Source organism: Rhinolophus ferrumequinum, chromosome 10 (genome assembly GCF_004115265.2).
Source record: "Rhinolophus ferrumequinum isolate MPI-CBG mRhiFer1 chromosome 10, mRhiFer1_v1.p, whole genome shotgun sequence".
Classification (NCBI taxonomy): domain Eukaryota; kingdom Metazoa; phylum Chordata; class Mammalia; order Chiroptera; family Rhinolophidae; genus Rhinolophus; species Rhinolophus ferrumequinum.
The window spans coordinates 88,326,526-88,348,396 of NC_046293.1; the positions used below are offsets into that span (position 1 = coordinate 88,326,526).

Here is a 21,871-nt window from a genome sequence, read left to right on the forward strand (position 1 = left end):
AAAATGGAAACTAACACTAACTGAAAAACAGAGATATAAATTGTGCATATTCCCTATTAACAGATATGTAAACTCTATAGATAGAGAAAGAATGAAATAAAACCCTCAAAACTGGAAACAATCCAAACGTTGTTCGATGGGTACATGGTTAAATAAATTGTGATATATCCATACCATGGAACACTACTCAGCAATAAAAAGGAATGAACTATTGATACAAGAAAAAGCAAGCTGGATGGATCTCAAGAGCATCACGCTGAATGAAAAAGCCAGTTTCAAAAGGTTATATAGTACATGCTTCCATCTATATAACATTCTCAAAAAAAGAAAAATTGTAGAGGTACAGAACAAATCGGTGGTTGCTAGAGGTTAGGGATAGGGAGGGTGGGGTAACATGACTGTAGCGGAGGAGCATGACAGATCTTTGTGGTGATGGGACGGTTCTGTATCTTGATTGTGGCGGCAGTTACACAAATCTACACACACAAAGTGAGAAGATTACACAGAATTATGCAGACACAAATGAGTTCAAGGAAAACTGGTGAAATCTAAATAAGGTCCGGATAGTAATGTCAATTTCTAGGTTGTGATATTATTCTATAGTTATGTAAGATGTTACCATTGGGGGAAACTGGGGGAAAGATACACATGACCTGTTTTTACAACTTTCTGTGAATATATAATTATTTCAAAATAGAAACTTCAGAAAATTCTACATAGAGTACAATACTAAAATAAAACACCTAATTTTAAATAGCTATTGTGTCAGAATGGTAGAATTATTAATGATATTTTTCTCATTTAAAATCTCTCTTAAAATGTCTTCTAATTGAGTAAATGTTTTCAAAAACACAAAACCATTGCTGTATGTTTTTAAAATGTAGTGAAAATAGCTTTGCACTCCACTTGTTTAACTTAAAGCGTTTGCCCCATCCTCATCCCCATCTTCCCCATTCTCACATGGACTGGGTGATTAGCGCAGTATTGGGCCCCTAAAAAGGAGGGTTTAATATAAGGCATAGAGTCTTATCTCAATTAGCACTACCGCGAAACAGTCCAGTCATTCCAAGTGAGGTTTATAACCCTCAGTGCAGACACCTTGCAATCAGACACACAGCTACTCACCCTCAAAGATAGGGCAGATCTTCCTCCAGGCTGTGACGCCTCCCTGGCTGGTGTACTGGCCCAGTGCTGTCTCCAAGAGGAAGACAGGAATGCCACAGGTAAAAAGGAAGATGAGGTAGGGGATGAAAAAGGCACCTGTGGGCGAGACATAGGCTGTCCATTATCCGGCTCTGGCCTCCTCATGGTCCACAGTCACCTTCTGCCATTGTCGCCCCATACTGTCTGCCCATCAGAATCCCCGGGGTGGGGGACATGAAAAACTGCAGGGGACATCTGTCCAGAGGTCTGGAACTATAGCAGAGATCAAGAGTCACCAACTTACCTGGAATCTAACCAGTCCCTTTTTTCACTCTGAAGTTTCAGTCTATATCTACCAAGGTTTGCTCCCCATTGAACATCAATCATTGCCTAAATAACACATAACTTGTGGCGATAACAAGGAGCTCATTGAATAATGGATATTCAGGAGCATTAACACAGCACACAGACTATAATTCTTTTCAAGGAAGTGATTGGTCTGAGTGTTAGAAACTTCTAGCAGGCTAAAATCATATTTCCTTTTAGTAATCCTTTCTGCTTCTGTTTTCACAATCATTGGATGAGAGAAGTCTACTGATGCTAGAAATATTGGCATTTTCTCCACCATGGACCTTTATCTGCTGGCAAAGCAGACAAAGGAGTTCACAGAATACAAGAGAGGAGAGAGCAGAACAGAGAGGAAGATTCAAACATCTGCAGGGGGTCCCCTTCTAGCTTTCAACTGAGTACTGGTCAGCACCTATGTGTGAGGAAGCCAAGCAAGGTGAAAGAAAATAAAAACATTCAAAAGATTGAGATTATGGTGCTCACACCGATAATCTCAGGATTCAAGGGCATTGGCAAGAGAAGGCATATCCTCAGTAGAAGGGAATAATTAACCCTAGATTGAACATAACTCTAGTTCTGCCTAACAAATCTTAAAAGCAAAATCCAATAGAATCAAATAACTTCACTTGTCCCAGAAAAGAGCCCAAGAATATTTATAGAAATACAAAAATACTCAGCAACAAATAAGGCAAAAATAGCCAATCAAAAATTACCAGGAAAACAAAGAAGCAGGAAAATGTTACTCACAATGAATAGGTAAATCAACCAATTGAAGCCAACCCATAACTTACATAGATGTTAGAATTAGCAGATGAGGACATTAAAATAGTTATGGTAATTGCATTTCATATGTTCAAAAAGTTAGACAGAGACATGAAAGATATTGAAAAGATCCAAATCAAACTTCTAGAAATAAAAAACCACAATGTGTGAAATGAAAAAATACACTGGGTGTGATTAATGGCAGATTAGACTTAGCAGAAGAAAAGATTAGTGAACTTGAACCACAGAAGTAGAAATTATCCGAAATAAAACACAGAGAAAAGAGAATTAAAAAGAAACAAAAGACGTCAGTGAGCTGTGGGAAAACTTGAAGCAGCCTAATAGACTTGTACTTGGAGTCCCTGAGGAGACAAAAGAGGGAGAGGGGTCAAAAAATGTTTTGAAGAAATAATGGCTGAAAGTTTTCCAAATTTGATGAAAACTATAAATCCACAGATCCAAGAAGCTCAATGAGCTCCCAAATAAGAAACTTGAAAAAACTGGAACAAGGGACATCATAATCAAATTATTTAAACCAGTGATTAAGAGTTTTTAAGAGGAAATCTCAAAAGGAATCAAAGGAAAAAGAGACACATATGTACAGAGGAACAAAGACAAGGATGACATTAAATTTATCATTGAAAACAATGCAAGAGAGATGAGGAAGCACGTTTGTTAAAGTACTAAAGGAAAAAAGCTGTCAAGCTAGAATTCTATACCCAATAAATACACTGTTCAAAAATGAAATTAAAACAAATGCTTCTTAAGACATGCAAAACCTAAAAGAATCCATCACCAACAGAACTGCACTACAAGAAATGTTAAAGAAAGTCCTTCAGGCAGTGGGAAATGATGCCAAAGAGAAATATGAATCTATACAAAGGAATGATGAACATTAGAAATGATAACTATATACATAGATAAACACATAAGAACTTTTCTTATTCAAATCTCTTTAAAAGATAATTGACTGGTTAAACAAAAATACTAACAATGTAATGTGGAGTTTATAACATGAAAAAATAAAGTGTGTAACACCAAGAGCACAGGGAGGGGTCAGGAGGAGAGAAATGGAAGTGTATTATTGTGAGGTTTTATATGTAAAGTGGCATAATATCGCTTGAAGGTAAACTGTGATAAGTTAAAGATGCATACTACAAAACCTAACACAATCACTAAAGTAACATAGCAAAGAGTTATGGCTAATAAATCAACAAGGAAGAAAGCCAACAGTGGAATAATAAAAAAATATTTAATTAATAATAAAAAAAAGGCTGAGGAGAGAAAAAGGAAACTAGGACTGATAGGACAAATAGAAAACAAATAGTAAAATGATAAATTTAAACTTAATCATATGGATAACTGCATTAAATTTAAGCAGTCTAAATATCCCAAATAAAAGGTAGAGATTGTCAGATTGGTTTAAAACAAACAAACAAACAAACAAAAACCTAGAAAGATTCAGCTATATGATGCTTAAAAGAAATGCTCTTTAAATATCAAGACAGGTTAAAAGTAAAAGGATTAGAAAAGATATGTGTCGTGCGGGAGACCCTGCTCACTCTGCCATTTGTCGTGCAGGGCAGCCTGTGGGGTCTCTGGTCCCGCTCCACGCATAAGAACGCAGGATATGGCTAGGCCAAAAAGGAACACCCACGGAGTCATAGGTAGGGGAGTCATTACCACTATAGTCTCACTGGTGGCACTATAGATTCACTGGAGGCTGGAGTCACACGACCTGCAACCTGCTGTCTGCTTTTCTGCCTGCCAGCCAACCGACTGACTCCACTCGACTTTCCAACCTGACTCACCAGTGCAGCTGCGGCAGTTATATCAGTGGCTAATTGGCTAACTGGTTACAGCTGACGGCCAATTAGCCACAGCTGACGGCCATCTACTACCCGAGCCAGAACCTTTCCATGTGAGGCCGAGAGCCTGGAAACTGTTCTCTGGGACTCTGTCCCCACAATATGCCACGCTAATTACTCATTTAAAAAAAGCTGGAGTGTTTATTTAATATCACACAAAGTAGACTTTGGAGAAAAGACTATTGTCAGAGGTAAAGAAGTTCATTTCATACTAATAAACAGGTCGATTCTTGAAGAGGACATAACAATCCTAAATGCATATGTGTCTGATACAGAGCTTCAAAATATATGAAGCAAAATTGAGAACTGCGGGGCCAGCCCGGTGGCTCAGGCGGTTAGAGCTCCATGCCCCTAACTCCGAAGGCTGCTGGTTCGATTCCCACATGGGCCAGTGGGCTCTCAACCACAAGGTTGCCGGTTCGACTCCCGCAAGGGATGGTGGGCTGTGCCCCCTGCAACTAGCAACGGCAACTGGACCTGGAGCTGAGCTGCGCCCTCCACAACTAAGACTAAAAGGACAACAACTTGACTTGGAAAAAAGGCCTGGAAGTACACACTATTTAAAAAAAAAAAAAAAAGTATGAGAACTGCAGAAAAAATAGATAAATTCCTAATTCAAGTCAAAGATTTAAATATCCCTCTCTCAATAATTGATAAAACAAATAGACAGAAAATCAGTACGAATATAAAATATTTGAAAACCACATCAACCACCTTGACCTACTTGACATTTATAAAACATTCTATCTAACAATAGTAAAATATACATGGTTTTCAAGTGCACCTGGAATATTTACCAAGATAGACCATGTTCTGGGCTACAAAACAAATCTCGATAAGTTTCAAAAGATTCAAGTCATATAAAGTATGTTCTCTGAACAAATTAGAAATCAGTAAGACAAATACACTTGGAAAATTCCCCAATATTTAGAAATTAGGTAACACACTTCTAAATAACCCAAATGACAAAGAGTTATCAAAAGGGAAGTAAGGAAGTATTTTAAATCAAATTAAATGGAAACACAACATATCGAAAATGTACGGGGAAGGGGGCGCTCAGATGGCTCAATTGGTTAGAGTGCGAGCTCTGAACAATAGGGTTGCCGGTTGGATCCCCACATGGGCCAGTGAGCTGCGCCCTCCACAACTAGATTGAAGTCAATGAGCTGCTGCTGAGCTTCTGGAGAGGTGGCGGGATGGCTCAGTTGTTTAGAGAGCGAGCTCTTAACGACAAGGTTGCCAGTTCAATTCCCGCATGAGATGGTGGGCTGCGCCCCCTGCAACTCAAGATTGCAAACAGCAACTGGACTTGGAGCTGAGCTGCGCCCTCTACAGCTAGATTGAAGGACAACAACTGATGGGTCCTGGAAAAACACACTGTTCCCCAATATTTCCCAACAAAAAATATAAAAGAAAAAGAAAAGAAAATGCATGGGAGGCTGCTAAAGCAGTACTTAGAAGGAGAATTTATAGCACCAAATATTATTATAAAAACTTTCAAATCAATGATTACAGCTTCCACCTTAAGAATGAGAAAAATAAAAGTAAATGAAACACAGTCAATCAAAGGAAATAATAAAAATCAGAGTAGAAATCAATGAAGTAGAAAACAGGAAAACTAAAGAAAAAATCAATCAAACCAAAAGCTGCTTCTTTGAGATAATCAATTAAATTGATAAATTTCTAGAAGACACGAATTACCTGTATGAGAATGAGTGAAATAGCATCAATACAGAGTCTATAGATATTAAAAGGATAATAAGAAAATAAATAAATAACTTTATGTCAATAAATGCAAAAATTTAGGTAAAATGGACACATTTCTTGAAAAATACAAACTACCAAAGCTTACTCAAGAAGAAATAGATAATCTCAATAGCCTTATTTCTATTAAAGGAAATTTTTTGGTTGCTGTTAAAAACCCTCCCACAAAGAAAACTCCCAAATGACTTCACTGGTAAATTCTCCAAACATTTAAGGAAGAAATAACACCAATTCTACACAAACTCTTCCAGAAAATTGAAAAGGAAGGAATGCTTCCCAACTCATCCTATAAAGTCAACATTACACCAATAACAAAAGCAGACAAAGACATTACAAGAAAAGAAAACTACAGACTAATATCTTACATGAACATAGATGCAAAAATTCTAAGCAAAATTTTAGCAAATCAAATCCAATGATATGAGTATATAAAAAGGATAATACAGTCCATAGTGGGGTTTATTCCAGGAACACAAAGGTGTGTTAACATCCAAAAGATCAATTAATGTAATTTATCATATTAATAAATCTAACAGCCATTTCTGATAAAATTTCTCAGCAAATGATGAATAGAAGGGAACTTCCTCAACCTGATAAAAGACATCTACACAAAACCTACAGATAACAGCATGCTTAATGGTGAGAGACTGCTTAACCCCTAAGATCAAGAACAAGACAAAGGTGTCTGTTCTTACTACTTCTATTCAAAATTGTTTGTCAGTATTGATTGTAGCCAAAGCAATAAGGCAAGAAAGCAATGAAGAGTTATTCAGATTGGAAAAGAAGAAATAAAACTCCTTTACTCTCAAATGACATGATAGTCTATGTAGAAAATCCTTTGGAACCTAGAAAAGTCAAACTGATAGAAGCAGAGAGTGGAATGGTGGTTACCAGAGGCAGAGGAAGGAGGAAATGGGGAGGTATTGCTCAAAGGTACAAAGTTTCAGTTATGCAAAATGAGTGAGTCCTAGAGATCCACTGTATTCCACAGTGCCTATAGTTAATATTGTACTGTTTCCTTAAAAATTTACTAAGAAGGTAAATCTTATGTTGTGTTCTTATCACAAAAAAATTTTTAAAGAAAGCAAAAGGAAACTTTTGGAGGTAATAGACATTACCTCCAAACTCATCAAGTTGTGTACATTAAATATGTATAACTTTTTGTATGTCAATTATATCTCAATAAAGTGTTTTTAAAAGGAAAGAGAAAAAAGTCTTTGAAAAGTACCAAAGAGCAACTAGAACCAATAAGTCAGTTTATAGCAAGGTGCAGGATACAAGGTCAGCACACAAAAATCCATTGTATTTCTACATACTAGCAACAAACAATTATAAATTACAAATTAAGAAATAATACCCTTCATAATAGCATAGGAAATATGAAATAGGAATAAATCTGACAAAAGATGTGAAAATATGTACATGTGAAAGGCATGTACATTTACAAATGCAAAACATTGCTGAGAAATTGAAGACCTAAATAAATTGTGAAGCATAGTTCCCTTCTGTTCATGGGTCAGAAGACTCAATATTACAAGATGTCAGTTTTTCCCAAGTTGATCTATAGACTCTCTGCAATCTCAATCAAAATCCCAGAAGACTTTTTTTTGTAGAAATTGACAAACTGATTCTAAAATTCACATGAAAATGCAAAGGAAATAAAATAGCCAAACAACTTTGAAAAAGTTTTAGGCTTAACTATACCTTATTTTCATATTATAAAGCTACAGTAACCAAGAAATATAACGCCGGCCCAGTGGCTCAGGCGGTTGGAGCTCTGTGCTCCTAACTCTGAAGGCTACCAGTTCGAATCCCACATGGGCCAGTGGGCTCTCAACCACAAGGCTGCTGGTTGGACTCCTCGACTCCCGCAAGGGATGGTGGGCTGTGCCCCCTGCAACTAACAATGGCAACTGGACCTGGAGCTGAGCTGTGCCCTCCACAACTACGACTGAAAGGACAACTTGACTTGGAAAAGTCCTGGAAGTACACACTGTTCCCCAATAAAGTCCTGTTCTCCTTCCCCAATAAAATCTTTAAAAAAAGAAAAAAAAAGAAAAGAATGATCTTAAATATTAAAACTCCTATAAAAAAAAGAAATACAGAGTGTGGTTTAGGTGTCAAGATAAACAAAAAAATCAATAGAACAGAATAGAGTCCAGCAACATGTCCTCATATATATGGACAACTGATTTTCAACAAGGATGTAAAGGCAATTCATTGAAGAAAAGATAGTCTGTTCAATAAATGATGCTGGAACAAGTGGATATTCATACACACACACACACACAAAAACCTTTAATCCATAACTTCAATACAAAAGTTAACCCCAAATGAATCACAAACCTAAATGTAAAACCTGAAACTATAAAACTTCTAGAAGAAAATATATGAGACCTTGGGTTTCTTTCATGTGACACCAAAAGCATGATTCATAAAAGAATAAATTAATTAAATTTGACTTTACCAAAGTTTAAAATTTCTGGTCTTCAAAAGACACTGTTAAGAAAAGGAAAAAATATAAGACAGAATGAGAAAAAAAATTTTCAAAATGCATATTTAATAAAGGACTTGTACCCAGAATATATCAAGAAGTCTGAAATTTTAATAGTTAAAAAAATAAACCACTTTTTTAAATGGTCCAAAGATTTAAACAGGTTTTCACCAAAGAAGATATATGGGTTGCAAATAAGCACATGAAAAAGATGTTCAACATCATTTGTCATTAGAGAAATATAAATTAGAATGACAATGAGATAATATTATACACATTATAAAAATTAAAATGAAAATGACTGCCCAAGAATTGGCAAGAATGTGAAAAAACTGACAATCTCACACACTGCTGGTGGGAATGTAAAATGGTACAAGCATTTTGGAAAAGTATTTGACAGTTTATTAAAATGTTAAAAGTGCACCTACCATACAATGCAGTCATTCCACTCCAAGGTATTTACTGAGTAGAAATGAAAGCATATCTTTATACAAAGACTTGTACACAAATGTTCTTAGCAGTTTTATCTGTAATAGCTAAAACCTGGAAACAAACCAAATGTCCATCAACAGGAGAATAGACAAACAAATTCTAATACACCCATATAATAAAATACTACTGAGCAATAACAAGGAATGACTACTGACACATGAAAATCTCAAATTAATTATGACTCTCAAAATAATTATGCTGAGTGAAAGAAGCCAGATAAAGAAAAGTATATACTGCATGATTCCATTTATATAAAATTCCAAGAAATGCAAACTAATGTATAGTGACAGAAAACAGGCATGGCAACAACCTAAATGTCCATCAACAGATGCATGGATAAAGAAAATGTGGTGTCCACACAAAATGGAATATTATTCAGCCATAAAAAAATAAAGAAATCCTGCCTTTTGTAACAACATAGATGGACCTCGAGGGCATTGTCCTAAGTGAAATAAGTCAGATAAAGACAAAATACTATATGATCTCACTTATAGGTAGAATCTGAAAAAGCAAAACTCATGGAAATACAGAGTGGAATATAGTGTTTACCAGAGGCTAGGTGGGGGGGTGGGGGGGGAATGGAGAGATGTTGGTCAAAGGGTACAAACTTCCAGCTATAAGATGAATAATTTCTGGAGACCTAATGGTGACTATAGTAAACTATACTGTATTATATACTTAAAGTTGTTAAGCGAGTAGGTCTTAAATGTCATCACCACATGAAAAAAATGGTAATTACGTGAGAGGATGGAGGTGTTAACTAAGCTGATTGTGGTAATCATGTCACAATATCATGTGCATTAAATCATAATGTACATGTTAAACTTAAATATATTACATATCAAGAAAGCTAGAAAATATATATGTATATATATTTCAGAAAAACAGGTGTGTGACTGCATTGGGATGGGATAGCACAGGTCAGAGTTGGAAGAAAGGGACAGGAGGTAATTTAGGGGAGTGAAGGATATATTCGTTACCCTGATTGTGGCAATGCTTTCAAGGGTGTATACATATGTCAAAACTTACCAAATTGTACACTTTAGATATGTACAATTTATTGTGAGTCAGTTATACCGTAATAAAACTGTTTAAAACAAAAATTGATGGGGAATAGAGTTCTCTAGTTCTTTACCTTCCAAATCTCTGCATCCATAATTCAGGCCCTGAAGGAAACAGTTACCACAAGGGCAAACAAATCAAGGTGGTAAGCAATGCAGCCTAATAAATTTATAAATCAACCCAAGACTTGCTGGGCAGGAGGGAAAAATGAGGGAAGAGATAACACAGTGGCTGATATGAACGGTCACTGCTGAGAGTTGGAAACAGGGCAGCAAGAGAGAGGACAGAGAGCGAGAGAAGATGGAGTTTTCAGCCCCTTGCAGCCCCTCCTCCCCGTCTTTCTGCTACCTGCTCTTTCCCAATCAGCCCAGGCAATATTTAATAGCAGTGGGTCCTGTGGTCTGTTCTGCTTCCCTCCTCCTCGGCCTCCTTGAGCACCTGGGCGGTCTGCCACAAGGGACAAGGTCCACAGACACCAGGCAGAGCCACTGGCTTAAAAGTCAAGAAGGGGTGAGGGGCAAGATGGAGCCCAAGGAGGACCCAGGTGCAGATGGGGAGTCTTATGGGGCTGCCTCTTTCCCCACCCAAGCCTTGTCACCACCAATAAAAGATGGAGTTAGTCCTAGAGCTGGAGGATGGAGCTCACAGTTATCCCCACGTCTGCCATGCTCATCTTCCCCTAATCCTAAAATGTCCTGGCATTCTTCCCCACGGGATGGGGGAGACCACACATCCATCCGAGAAAGGAGTCATCTGCTGGCCACCCTTCCCAAAAGAAGCAGTGTCACCTGTAATGCTCCAGGTGACATTTTTAAAGATATAAACCGATGCTAGTTCACATGAGCAACACAGCAGGGAGCGTACATCAACACTAATCTGACAAATACTTAGTCATTAACTAAAAGCGATACCAAATTGTCACATACTTCTAAAATAGCTAGTACTCTGACATGAAGAACAGTGTCCTTTTTCTCTTCGCTCTTTATATCTACAAGCAACATCAAGGAGAACAGCTGTCCTGGTGCCAAGTGTCGTGAAGCCCTTTACACTGGTGTCCCTATCCTCTCTCTCCCTGCAGTCTAGAGCTGAGGTTTCCTTTGGTGCTTAACAGTCCTTAACGTCTCAGATCCCTCGTTCTGAGAGGTGCAGCTGTGGTACATTCTGCTGTAGCCTCGACAGGAGATCTCCAGCGCCAGGTATTCTGGGTGTGGAAGAACTCAGTCTGCTGGCAGCCAGGATCCAGGGAACCAGAGAGTTCCAGCTGAAAGGCCCATATTCTGAGGCAGCCGGGGTCTGGGTGTTCGGGGACTGAAGGTGAGAAGGAAAGAGGGCTGGAAGTGGGCAAAGAAGAAGGCAGCACCTGTCCTCACACAGGTGGTCTCCAGCTGGTTGTCTATGTTTAGCAAAACCCAAAGATTCTCAGCACAGGTGACTTCTGCCCATTTGCAGCAACCTGGACTTAGACATTAAATATGAAATGGTTGGCAGATGATTTCTTTTTGTCTAAGCTGAGACTGGCAAGCAAGTAATTTAAATTCCCTCCCGGCAGAGTCGAATCATTGTTAAACCCTCTCCTACCACCTTCCCCACTTCAGCCCTCTTCCGTCACCCAGGATCTGTCTGCTCATCCCCAGGGCTGAAGCTTCAGCGGGACAGGCCCGGGTGGGAGATCAGGTTTGCTTTTTCCTCCAGGGAGTTGAGGGTGGAGAGCTGCGGAAATAATTCAAATGTGCGGCTTCTGAGCAACTTCACGGGTCATGACCCATCTCCACACTGCTGGACACACACTATTACCACGAGGCAGCACGCATACTGGCTTTTACCCCCAGGAGGGAGAATACGGAAAGAAGAGACGAACTTCACTACTCCCGAGTTTTGCCCAAATAACCCGTATTTCCTATTTCCAATTCCTCTCTCTCCCGTGATCTTAAACCCACTGCAACCAGCCTGCCCGCACTCCACGGTAACTGCTCTGACGAGGTCACCAATAACCCCCATACTGCTATATCCAACAGTCGAGTCTCCTTCCTCGTCTTTCTTAGCCTGTCTGCGTTTGATGTAGTTCTCTCTCCGTCCTCCCTGATAGCGTTGCTTTAAAACACCTCATCCTCTTGGTTTTCATCCTCCTTTACTGGTTTTTCCTCCTCTGTTTCTTTTGTTAGTTCCTCTTCTTCTCCAGATCTTTAAAAGCCCTTGCTCTTATGCCATCAGAATCTAATGACACTCCACTTTAGAGTGCAGTCCAGCTCTCTCTCACAGACTCTAGACTCACATTTGCTACTGCCTAGCTGATATCTCCCCTTGGATATATAATAGATATCTCAAATCAGCATTCCCAAAACTCATCTCCTTATTTTCCTCTTAAAACCTGCTCCTCTCGTTCCTCTTAAAACCTTCCACATCTCGGTAAATGCAACTCTTTCCCTCGAGTTGCTCGGGCTAAAATCATGGGGTTGCTTAGAGCAGGTGGTAGCAGTGGATGTGATGAGAAGTGTCAGAGTCTGCATATCTCATGTGGGGTCTCCAGCCCCAGGTATTCTGGGTGTTGAGAAACTCAGTCTGCTGGCAGCCAGGGTCCAGGAGCTGGAGAGCTTCCAGCTGAAAGGCCCATGTCCTGAAGAACTCAGGGTCTGGTGATTTTGGTAGAGCCCACAGTTATGAGAGAAAGAAGGGAATAAAGATGACTCTAAGATTTGTATAGCCTTGTAACTGCTCTGCTTCTGCCCTTACTCCGCTATAACAAGTTCTCAACACAGCCCCCAGAGAGATTATTTTAAAATGTAACATCATGCCACTCCCGCTCAAAACTCTGCCATGGCTCCCCATGTCACTAGGGTGAAAGCCAAAGTCTTACAGTAGCTGACAAGGACCTACATAACGGGCCACGCCTTGTCCTTGTTACTTCTCTGACCTCCCCTTCTACTCACTCCCCTCCTTGCAGCTCCTCAAACAAGCCAGTCAGCCTCTTGCTTTAGGACCAGTAAACCTGTTTCCCCTGCTGAGCACTTTTATCGCCAATATGCACGTGGCCAACTCTCCCACTCCTGGGAAGCCTTTGCTCACATGTTCTCAGTGTGAGCACGCCCCACCACACGCCTAATCCCCTTTACCTAGCTCTACGTGGTCTTTGCCGTAGCACTCATTAACTTCTGACACGCTGTATAATTTTCTCATTTACTATGTTTATTATTTATTGTCTGTCTTCCTCCTCTCGAATGGAAGCCCCACAAGGACAGGGAATTGGTCTGTTTTTGTTTATAAATGCATCCCAACAACTTAGAATAATTCCTGGCATGTGGTAGGTGCTCAGTAACTGCTACTGAATGGCAGTCAGGGTCGGGGTGGTGGGCCACGCACTGGGGAGACTGGGAAGCCAGTAGCATGAGGCAGGTGCTTGGGGTGGACTGGACACAGGTCCTGGGTCGGGGAGGAGGTTTACCCAGGTGATGACTGATGCAGGTATCGCTCTCATCTGTCTCCTAAAAAGCCTACTAGTTGCTTCTGATTTTAAGTGGGCTTCTTTATACCACTTTCTCACTTCTCAGTTTTCAACTCCAGTGTTTAACTGTTTACCTGTTCCTTGATCAGAATCTTGCCTCAGCCCTTTCCCTGCTCTGGAATTCACTTCAGAGTGGATCTACCAAATATTAAAGCTGGAAGGAACCAAAGAAGACATCACTTACATTTTGTGGTTTGGAACTAAAATTATGCTTTGGAAAAATGTTCATCCCTGTCCTCACCACTGAACAAATATTGATAATAAAATCCTTAGCTTCTCCTCCCCACCCGAAGCACAAAATCAGCTATGTACGGCTGTGACGTCTGAGGAAGGGCCCCGCAGGCTGGTAGCATGCGTTACCTGAGCACGGCACAGCCCAGAGCCCCCAGCACCCTTCTCCAGAACTTGCTCAGAACAGTCCTCTCATCCCGCAAGAGCCCAAACCCCCGTCTGAGGACTGTGGGTTTCAATAAAACCACTGAACCAGGAGGAAAGGTGGTTTCTAAATCCAACCAATCTAAATTGTCCCCATTCTCTTCACTCTCCTTCCCCACAGTGGCAGCTAAGGGTCCTGTCGTACAGAGGTTATCAGTCTCTTGACAAAGAGACAAGGAGATAAGAAGATGAAGTGCTAGGGCTCATTCTCAGAAGGAGCCTGTTTTGCTTGGGAGGTGAGGGGAGTTACATGATGACGGAAGAATTAAACCACTCGAACACCAAAAAAAAAAGAAAAATATAAAAAAGAAAAATGGGCATGTCTGGGTTCCTATGGCCGTGAGCATACGGCTCCTTGGTCAGTGCCCCTTACCTTGGCAAAGGAGACTTCTCATTAATTCGCCTGGTGGCCCCTGATGACTCATGCCCATCAAGAAAATCTGGGCATCAGCCTCTAGCTCCAGAGCCCCTCAGAACACTTCCCTCCAGCTACTGTCCACTGAGGAAACAGGACGAGTCCTAGGGCCCTGCACTTGACCAAGAGATGAGATTATGGGTGGTGGTGCAAGGATTAAACCACGAGAACTGGGCTGGACCCAGGACCCCTAACACTGTCTCCACTGTCACTCGTGATCTGCGTGCTGGAAGGGTGGCAGTGGCCACAGCAGCAACCCTCCTGCCTCCACCTTCCCCCGTAAGCACCCAGGTAAAAAACAAACTGAGGGCTGCGGTTACTCTTTTGTTCCTGGGCCTGCATTTCCACCCAAGACACAGCCACACACTCCCAGACCTGCACAAAATTACCACAGAGCCCTGAAGCAGAGCTCAGACCCCAAATGTGCCAGACCACCTCGCCTCAACAAGGTGAGCCCCATATGTTGCGCTGTTCCTGTCTCTGCTGCCTTGTACTTCCCCTTCTTCAGCCTAGGGCTTTTGCACTAGACCTGGAAATCACTGTCTCCCGCCTCTTCGTGCCATTCTTGCTAATTCCCAGGCCAACCTTTACCCAATTCCAGAGAGGCTTGGAGAAAGCTGCTCAGCACCTAAGCTTCCTGCCATGTGAGGAGCTAAGCGGGTTACGCGGTTCCCAATACAGTCTCAGTGCCCAGCTTAGCCCCCAGACTCCTCCATCTCCTCGACCAGCCCCAGCCTTCCACCAAGCTTGCTGAAGGGAGAGTGCTCAGGCCTAAATTCCTAAACAAGCATGTGGAGTGTCCAGTGCTAGGTCACAAGTGGGAAGACCTCCCTCCTTCCTTCACAATGCAGGCTGAGCAAAGTCCTGTGGTTTCAGGCTGCTGGCCAGAAATTTCTGAGGAGAAAGGACACAGCAGCCCATCCCACCCCTCTGGAAAAGTACAAGTTAACTTTCAATCCCCAACTGTCACAACCCTGGGACTAAGACTATGGGCTCAGAGCATCTTTCCGTGTTCTCCCGCAGTCCTCCCACCTCCACTCTGTGTTGTAGGTTTTCTCTCTCTCCAAAACGACTGTGGGACTGAGTGTGATGCATTTGGAGGCTCCTACTCCCCTGCAAAAGGGTAGGTGTTGCATTAGCGTACCCCCCAATCCTGTGGCCCATGAAATGACCACCCCCTCAGCATTTTCCCCCATGACCGACGTCTGCATTTCTCCTTCCTCCAGCCCACACTGCCTCCTCACTTAAAACCTACCTGGGAGCGCGAGACCTCCCAGCTTTACCCCCAACAAGGTCTTCCTAACACACTACTCAGTCAGAATCTTCAGCACCTGAGAATTCCCTCTGGGGCTTCCCACAGCAATCTGGGATTCCTGGAAAGTGAGTTAGTGGAGGAAAACTACTACCACTGCTTTGGGGTAGCAGACTTACCCCCGGAGGTGGCGACGCACGGGAATGGGAGCCGATAAAGAACTCGAGCTAATGTACAGAGTTGAGTTAATACTCCCCCACACATTTTCAGTAGGAAATGTTTAAAGGAGGAGCCACTAGTATCAAAGATTATGACACTGGTAATGAATGGTTTAGGGAATGTCATGGTGCCAGCAGAATAGGAGGAAGACACAAAGCCACAGCTAAAGAATCTCAAGACCACAGGACAGCTGGTGTCAACATCATCTTCAACACAGCTACTACCATTGTCTTTCATACTTACAAGGACCTTGAAAGGCAGGGATTACTACCTCAGTTTACAGGAGCAGCGGTTGAGGCTCTGAGGACTCAAGCAGCTTGCCCAAGATTACACAGAAAATAAGCAGCAGAGCCAGAATCCAAACTGATCCATGTGGTTCCGGCCGGTAGTACACGTCTACGATACCACGCTCTAACAGCAGGACCCCGGGGAGTCCTGGGATCCGTGGAGGTCTCAGTCTGCTGCCGTGTTCTTAACGACTTCTAAAGAAGAGTCTTCCCAACTCCAGCATTCTGTGTCTAGGGGACTCCCCGGAGGGGCAGTAAGTGCAGGAGACGGGATATCCTCCTTCCAGGGGTTGGGGGAGGGGGGTGGCGCAGTGGCTCTCACCTCCCCCGTTTTTGTAGCAGAGATAGGGAAACCTCCAGACGTTGCCCAGCCCAATGATCTCCCCGGCCACCGACAGCACGAACTCCATCTTGTTGTTCCAGTGCTCCCGTTCCAGGGTGCCATCTTCCTCCGCCTTTTCCACGGCTGCGCACACTGGCTTTGTCTCTCCATTACTGGTTGTACCCGAGACCCGTCTGTCCATCCCACCTGGAAAACAAGCAGTGCACTCTGTTCCTGTTGGGAACTATGGACGGAAAGCCCCTGCCCAACCTTCACCAGCAAATTCCCAAGGGAATAATGCACTGGAAGAGCGTGAATTCCTACGCCCTTGTCTGCAGACCTATGCCCTCCTTAGCATCTCTTACTGGTAAATGCTGAGTGACAGCTGCTGAAAATATACATTCCTTTCCTGTTTCAGGAAGAAAGGTCCATGCTGAAGGACAGATGTTGCTCCCATGACACAGGTTTCTTGCGTTGGGGTCTGTGGACAGGGAAGAATTCACACGGGCCCTGGGTTGTCGAGGTTTCCCTGCCACCCTACAAATAGCCTTTTCTGTATTGGCACGTACTTCAGTTTCTCCATCGTGTTTTCTGACTGTTGAGGATATATATGTATATGTGTATATTTTTTATATCCTCAAAGCCACAAATTTCCATTGCAGGAATTTAATCTAAGGAAATATTTGTGACTGTGGGTAAAGATTTGGCCATGAGGATGTTCACTGTTTACAACTGCAAAAATCAGAAAGTACATAAATGTTCAAAAATAGCAAATAGAGTAGTAAACCATTGCACACACACACAATGGACTACTATATAATCATTAAAAATTGTGTTGCAGAAGAAAGTGTAATGAAATAAAAAGGTGTTCATAATATGTAAAGTGAAAAGTTATAAAATAGGACATACAATATGATCATGCTTGAAAAATATTTTATACTTAAATGCATTGAAAGATTAGGATGTTCACCAAAATGTCTTTCTCACAGTGGTTGGATTATAGGAATATTTTTCTTATCTATATTTTCGACATTTTTATCAAAGAACATTTTTTATTTTGTAATATGAAAATAAAAGCCAATTAAAAAAAAATTCTCCCAAAGCAATGAGAGAGTTTGAGTGGGACCGGGAACTCTGAATAAGATGAACTGATCTTTCTAGCTCCTCCCTCCATCTCTCTCTGAAACCAACACAAAAGAAAGATGAACTATGGGCTCTGTTCTTCTTTGGTGATGACAAATATAGGAAACTGTTACAGTGGAGCAGACAACATAAAATGAATAAAGAGAAACAATTCTAAACCCTTCACGGCCCTATTCTAGATGCTTATTGGGATTGAGGATAAGATTGGCTACGGCTCACATTTAGTGAGCAACTACTACAGACTAAACACTTTCCATACATTTAATTCATTTAAACCACACAGCAACCCTGAGATGTAAGCAGTATTACCTCTGCCTTTTAAATGAGGGGGCTGATGCTCAGAAAGGTTAAATAACATGTCTGCTGCTATCTAGCTAGTAAATTGCCCAGCTAGGACTTGATCCCACTGTGCATCTGCTCTTTCAGTTACATCCTGATTACATTGGCTGCCTAGGTGTATCAGCATGTCTAATATAAGCATCTTCTAATGACTCTCCCCTGATTTGATTCAGTGACCCTTTTTCTGGAGAAGTGGGCACATGGACTTTTCTGCACCTCAAGAAAAGTTCATGGTAACAGGACTTTGTCGGCGGGAACCCCATCTGGGCACAGACTCTCCTGTGGCTCTGCCTCCCTAGCTGAGCCACCCAAGGGGTCCAGACAGTCAGGGAACAGTCGGCACCTTTGCTTATTTGATACATTAGGGAATGGGCTCCAAAGATTGTTTGTGGCCTGAGAAGGAGACACCCAAGCAGCTGGTTTCAAGAAGTTTCCTCAGTCCTTTAGAGAAGGGTCTAATGTCTTGTGCTGGCTCTGGGCCTCCCTGTACCATCTAACGGATGTCTTCCAATGATGGAACACCATCTCCCTTCACTTCTTTATCCTCCCAGACCCCAGAAGAAACAGTAGCCCTATCCTGGGTGCCTTGGCGTCTTTAGGGTACCACTTCTCAGAGGCAGCATTGTGCATTTGAAAGAACACAAGATACAGACTCACACAAGCCTGGATTCAAATTTTTGCTTTGTGCAGTATCATTCACTGCCTGACTTCAGGGAAGTTAATTAATTACTCTGAGGCTTAGTTTGCTCACCTGTAAAAGTGAGAATTATAGAATATACTTAGCTATAAGGATTAAATGAGGATATATATGTATATATATATGTATATATATATATATATATACATATATATATACTATATGAGACAAGATTGAAAGAAAATAAAGTAACTGGCACCCTTTTTATTTCTTTCAATCTTGTCTCATTTCACAAAGAAGAAAGCCTTCATTCTCTTAGAAGTAAACCCAAATGTCTTTCCTCTGAACCGGGGGTTTTCTCTCTCCAAATCACCATCCCTTAAGTCAGAGCCACTGAAGTTTCAGAAAGTAAACAGCATATAGTCTTTACCTATGCACACATAAATGTCAGAAACATATTTTCTAGGAGAGGATCAAAAAATCCTTTGGTTGCCAGGCCCATGGATCCCACCAACCTGTAGTCTGAGACCCAGAAATAGAAAAAGAAGAGAAAAAAATGTTACGAACCTTCGTGCCGTTGCCGTCAGAGGTCCAGCAGGGAGGAGAAGAATCATCTAAGGAGGACAGGAAGGTGCTGGCTATTTAAAGTGTGCTTCCCACTCCTCTGTGGCACTTGTAATTCTAAACTTGGCCCAGCCCACATTCCGCCCTCCTGCCTCCTGTCCCCTGTCTCCCCTCCCCACCAGACAGCTCACACATGAGTGATTTCACAGCCCGGGAGTGTGTACACACGCTGGCAGCTCAGGCCATTTGTTCGTGCGTTATGGGCAGCGTGCTCTCCTCTTGGTGACCTCCGGGGCTCACTAGAGGGATCCTGCCTCCACCCTGGTCTCCACTCCAGAGCTCCCATAAAGCCATCAAGAACGGGTATTTCTTTGGTCAGGTGCCGTGGAGATTAACTGGAAAGTACATTTATCTTACCCTTTTGCAGCTTAAAATGTAGAATGGACAGTGATTTAGAATACAGATACATAGATTATGGAACTCTGAGAAGTCAGATAAGCTTCTTAAACACACCCACACTTACATACATACAAAAAAGTCTGAAAACATATTCACTTAACAGTTCATAGTAGTTACATTTGGACAGTAGTGTTGGGGTCAGCAGATGAAGTAAGAGGCATTTTCCACTTCCTCTTTTTAAGCTTCAGTATTGTTTGAATTTTTAAATAATGTGCTAGAATTGATTTTCAAATAATGGTTTAAACCAATAAAGAAAAGGAAGAGCCGACATCAAAAACAAAGCCACGCCCTAAACTCCTCATCAGTGAGGGGTTGGCTTCTAAGAGGAGGGGGAGGTAGTCAGGGGAGCTTTGTTTGGAGGCAGGAGCAGCCCAGGGAGGCAGTTCCAGTTGGCTGAGGTCGGGCGGGAGGCCCGCGGAAGAGCCGGGCTCAGCCATTGTCTGCAGGGCAGTGCAGCCCAGTAAAAACCTGCTTAGGCTTTGAAGCCAGATGGCCCAGGGCTGAGTCCTGCTTCTATCACTTTCCAGTTTGAGGCCCTGGGTAAGGTGTCCTGCCTCTGAAAGTCTAGTTTCCTCATCTACAGAAAGGGGAGCATGTTCCTTGCAGGGCTGTGTGAGGTTTCAGGAGATAATGTGTACTATATGCAAAGGGCCTAATCCGTAGCAAGCCCTCAGAAGGTAGCTATTAATTAGCCTTAAGGAATTACTCACAATGAGCAGGGAAGTTTTCTTGAAGGGGATGGGACTGAGAGACCCCAGAGCAAAGCTGGGCTTGGCCAGACAGTAAGATTGACTCCAGGGATGGGGTGACTGAAGGTATAATAAAAATGTGCCTGAAAGGACCCAGAGGCGTGGAAAGGAGAGGAAAGCGGAGCCTAAGGTAGTTTCTCTGTCTCTCATCCCTCATCCACTTCTAGGGCACGGAAGCAGGGACAGGAAAGCACATCATTACAATACCTAGACAGCCTGGTGGGGATGATTCTTCTCATGTTTCAGCCCCCCCTTTTCCTCTCCCCTTCTAACCATCCATCCATTTGATTTAACTGTGTAAAGCAATAGACCAAACGCGTTCTCGGAGAGAGGCTGCGAATTCATTCCAGAAAGTCCGTCTTACAGGCAATGTTTCCGTTTATACTTACCATTGAGTGGTACTTACTATGACCTACTAACTGAGCTACTAAGCATTGGAAACTCTGGCCCTGGAATCTAAAATTACCAGCTAACTAGAGTTTACCGCGGACTCACATTCAGTATTCTAAGACATGGGGACACCATACAGCCATTGGTAATGCTGCACGGTCCCTCCTGTGTCCTCACACAGCAAACAGTCGGGATCCCCAGTTTCCAGGAAAGACTCGGTGATCATGAGTCATGTTGGGGATCCACCTGCATTGGTTTTGAGTTGCTGCTCCTGTGTTAAGGAATGTTTGGTTTTACCCGTTGATCTTACTGTTTTTATATAACTGTTGCCAAATTACCACTTTGATTATTATTTTATTTCTCTCCAAATCCTTGTTATCCCCAATATCTTTTTCTCTATAACATGGGAATGGATACAATAGGTGTTTTGTCCTGCCTAGATGGACCAAAGTTTTAAAAAGCTTAAGAGCTGCTGGTAGATGAGTGTCTGTTTGGGTTTTGCACAATCGGGCAGGACCAGCCCTACTTACATCTACCTAAGGTCGTCACCATCCTTTGGTCTCCTGGGTGCAGGGTCAGGAAACGTGGAAACAGGTCACACTAGAATTAGTATTCACAAGTTCTTATTCACGAGGCTGCATACATTTTCCGACTCACTTGAGATTGTTAGTAAGGATAACTGAAGACTATGCTCCCCAAACATACGCATGAAACAGAGTGAACCATGGAGAAAGCAGCATACGAGGTCTTAGTTCCTACCTGGGCGTATTTAAATGTTAATATGCCTTGATATACTCTCCCAGCAAGTTTTTATCTCTCCTGGGAGTGCAATAAGGGCAAATAAATTTTGGAAGGAGCATGATTCATTTTAAAAAGAATATTCCCAAATAACATGAGTTTCAACATTGGAAGGAGCTGCTGAAGGAAGTGCTGGGTTCCTCCCCTTTGGAGATCTTCACATTAATAGGTGTCTGTTCTGTTTAACTGCAGGGGTAAGAAACCTGTTGACATTTTTTATCTCTTTTCAAATATCACACTGGAAGGAAAGACAGGAGCAAGTGGAATAATGAACTAAACAACAAATTGCGGTTTTCTAAAACTGGAACAATTTGAGCAACAAAATGAATAATGATAGTACTGGATTATTACCCAAAGAATTAAATACACTCATACGTTTAGGCTAATATAAATTAAAAATCAATTAAATAAATAAATGAGGGAGAAAGGA

At 41.9% G+C, this 21,871-nt stretch overlaps 1 protein-coding gene across 4 annotated transcripts in view; it reads right to left on the reverse strand.

Annotated features, from left to right (window-relative positions):
* SLC6A13 (solute carrier family 6 member 13) overlaps positions 1-21,871 on the reverse strand; it is a 43,711-nt gene that overhangs the window by 20,152 nt on the left and 1,688 nt on the right. For 2 of the 4 annotated variants that reach the window (XM_033118589.1, XM_033118590.1), the window contains exons 2-3: positions 16,363-16,569; positions 1,126-1,260 (exon numbers count right to left, since the gene is read on the reverse strand). In XM_033118589.1, coding sequence (XP_032974480.1) covers positions 1,126-1,260; positions 16,363-16,564 — 337 coding nt within the window. In that variant the 5' untranslated portion in view covers positions 16,565-16,569. The other 2 variants (XM_033118592.1, XM_033118591.1) reach the window with 2 other exon arrangements.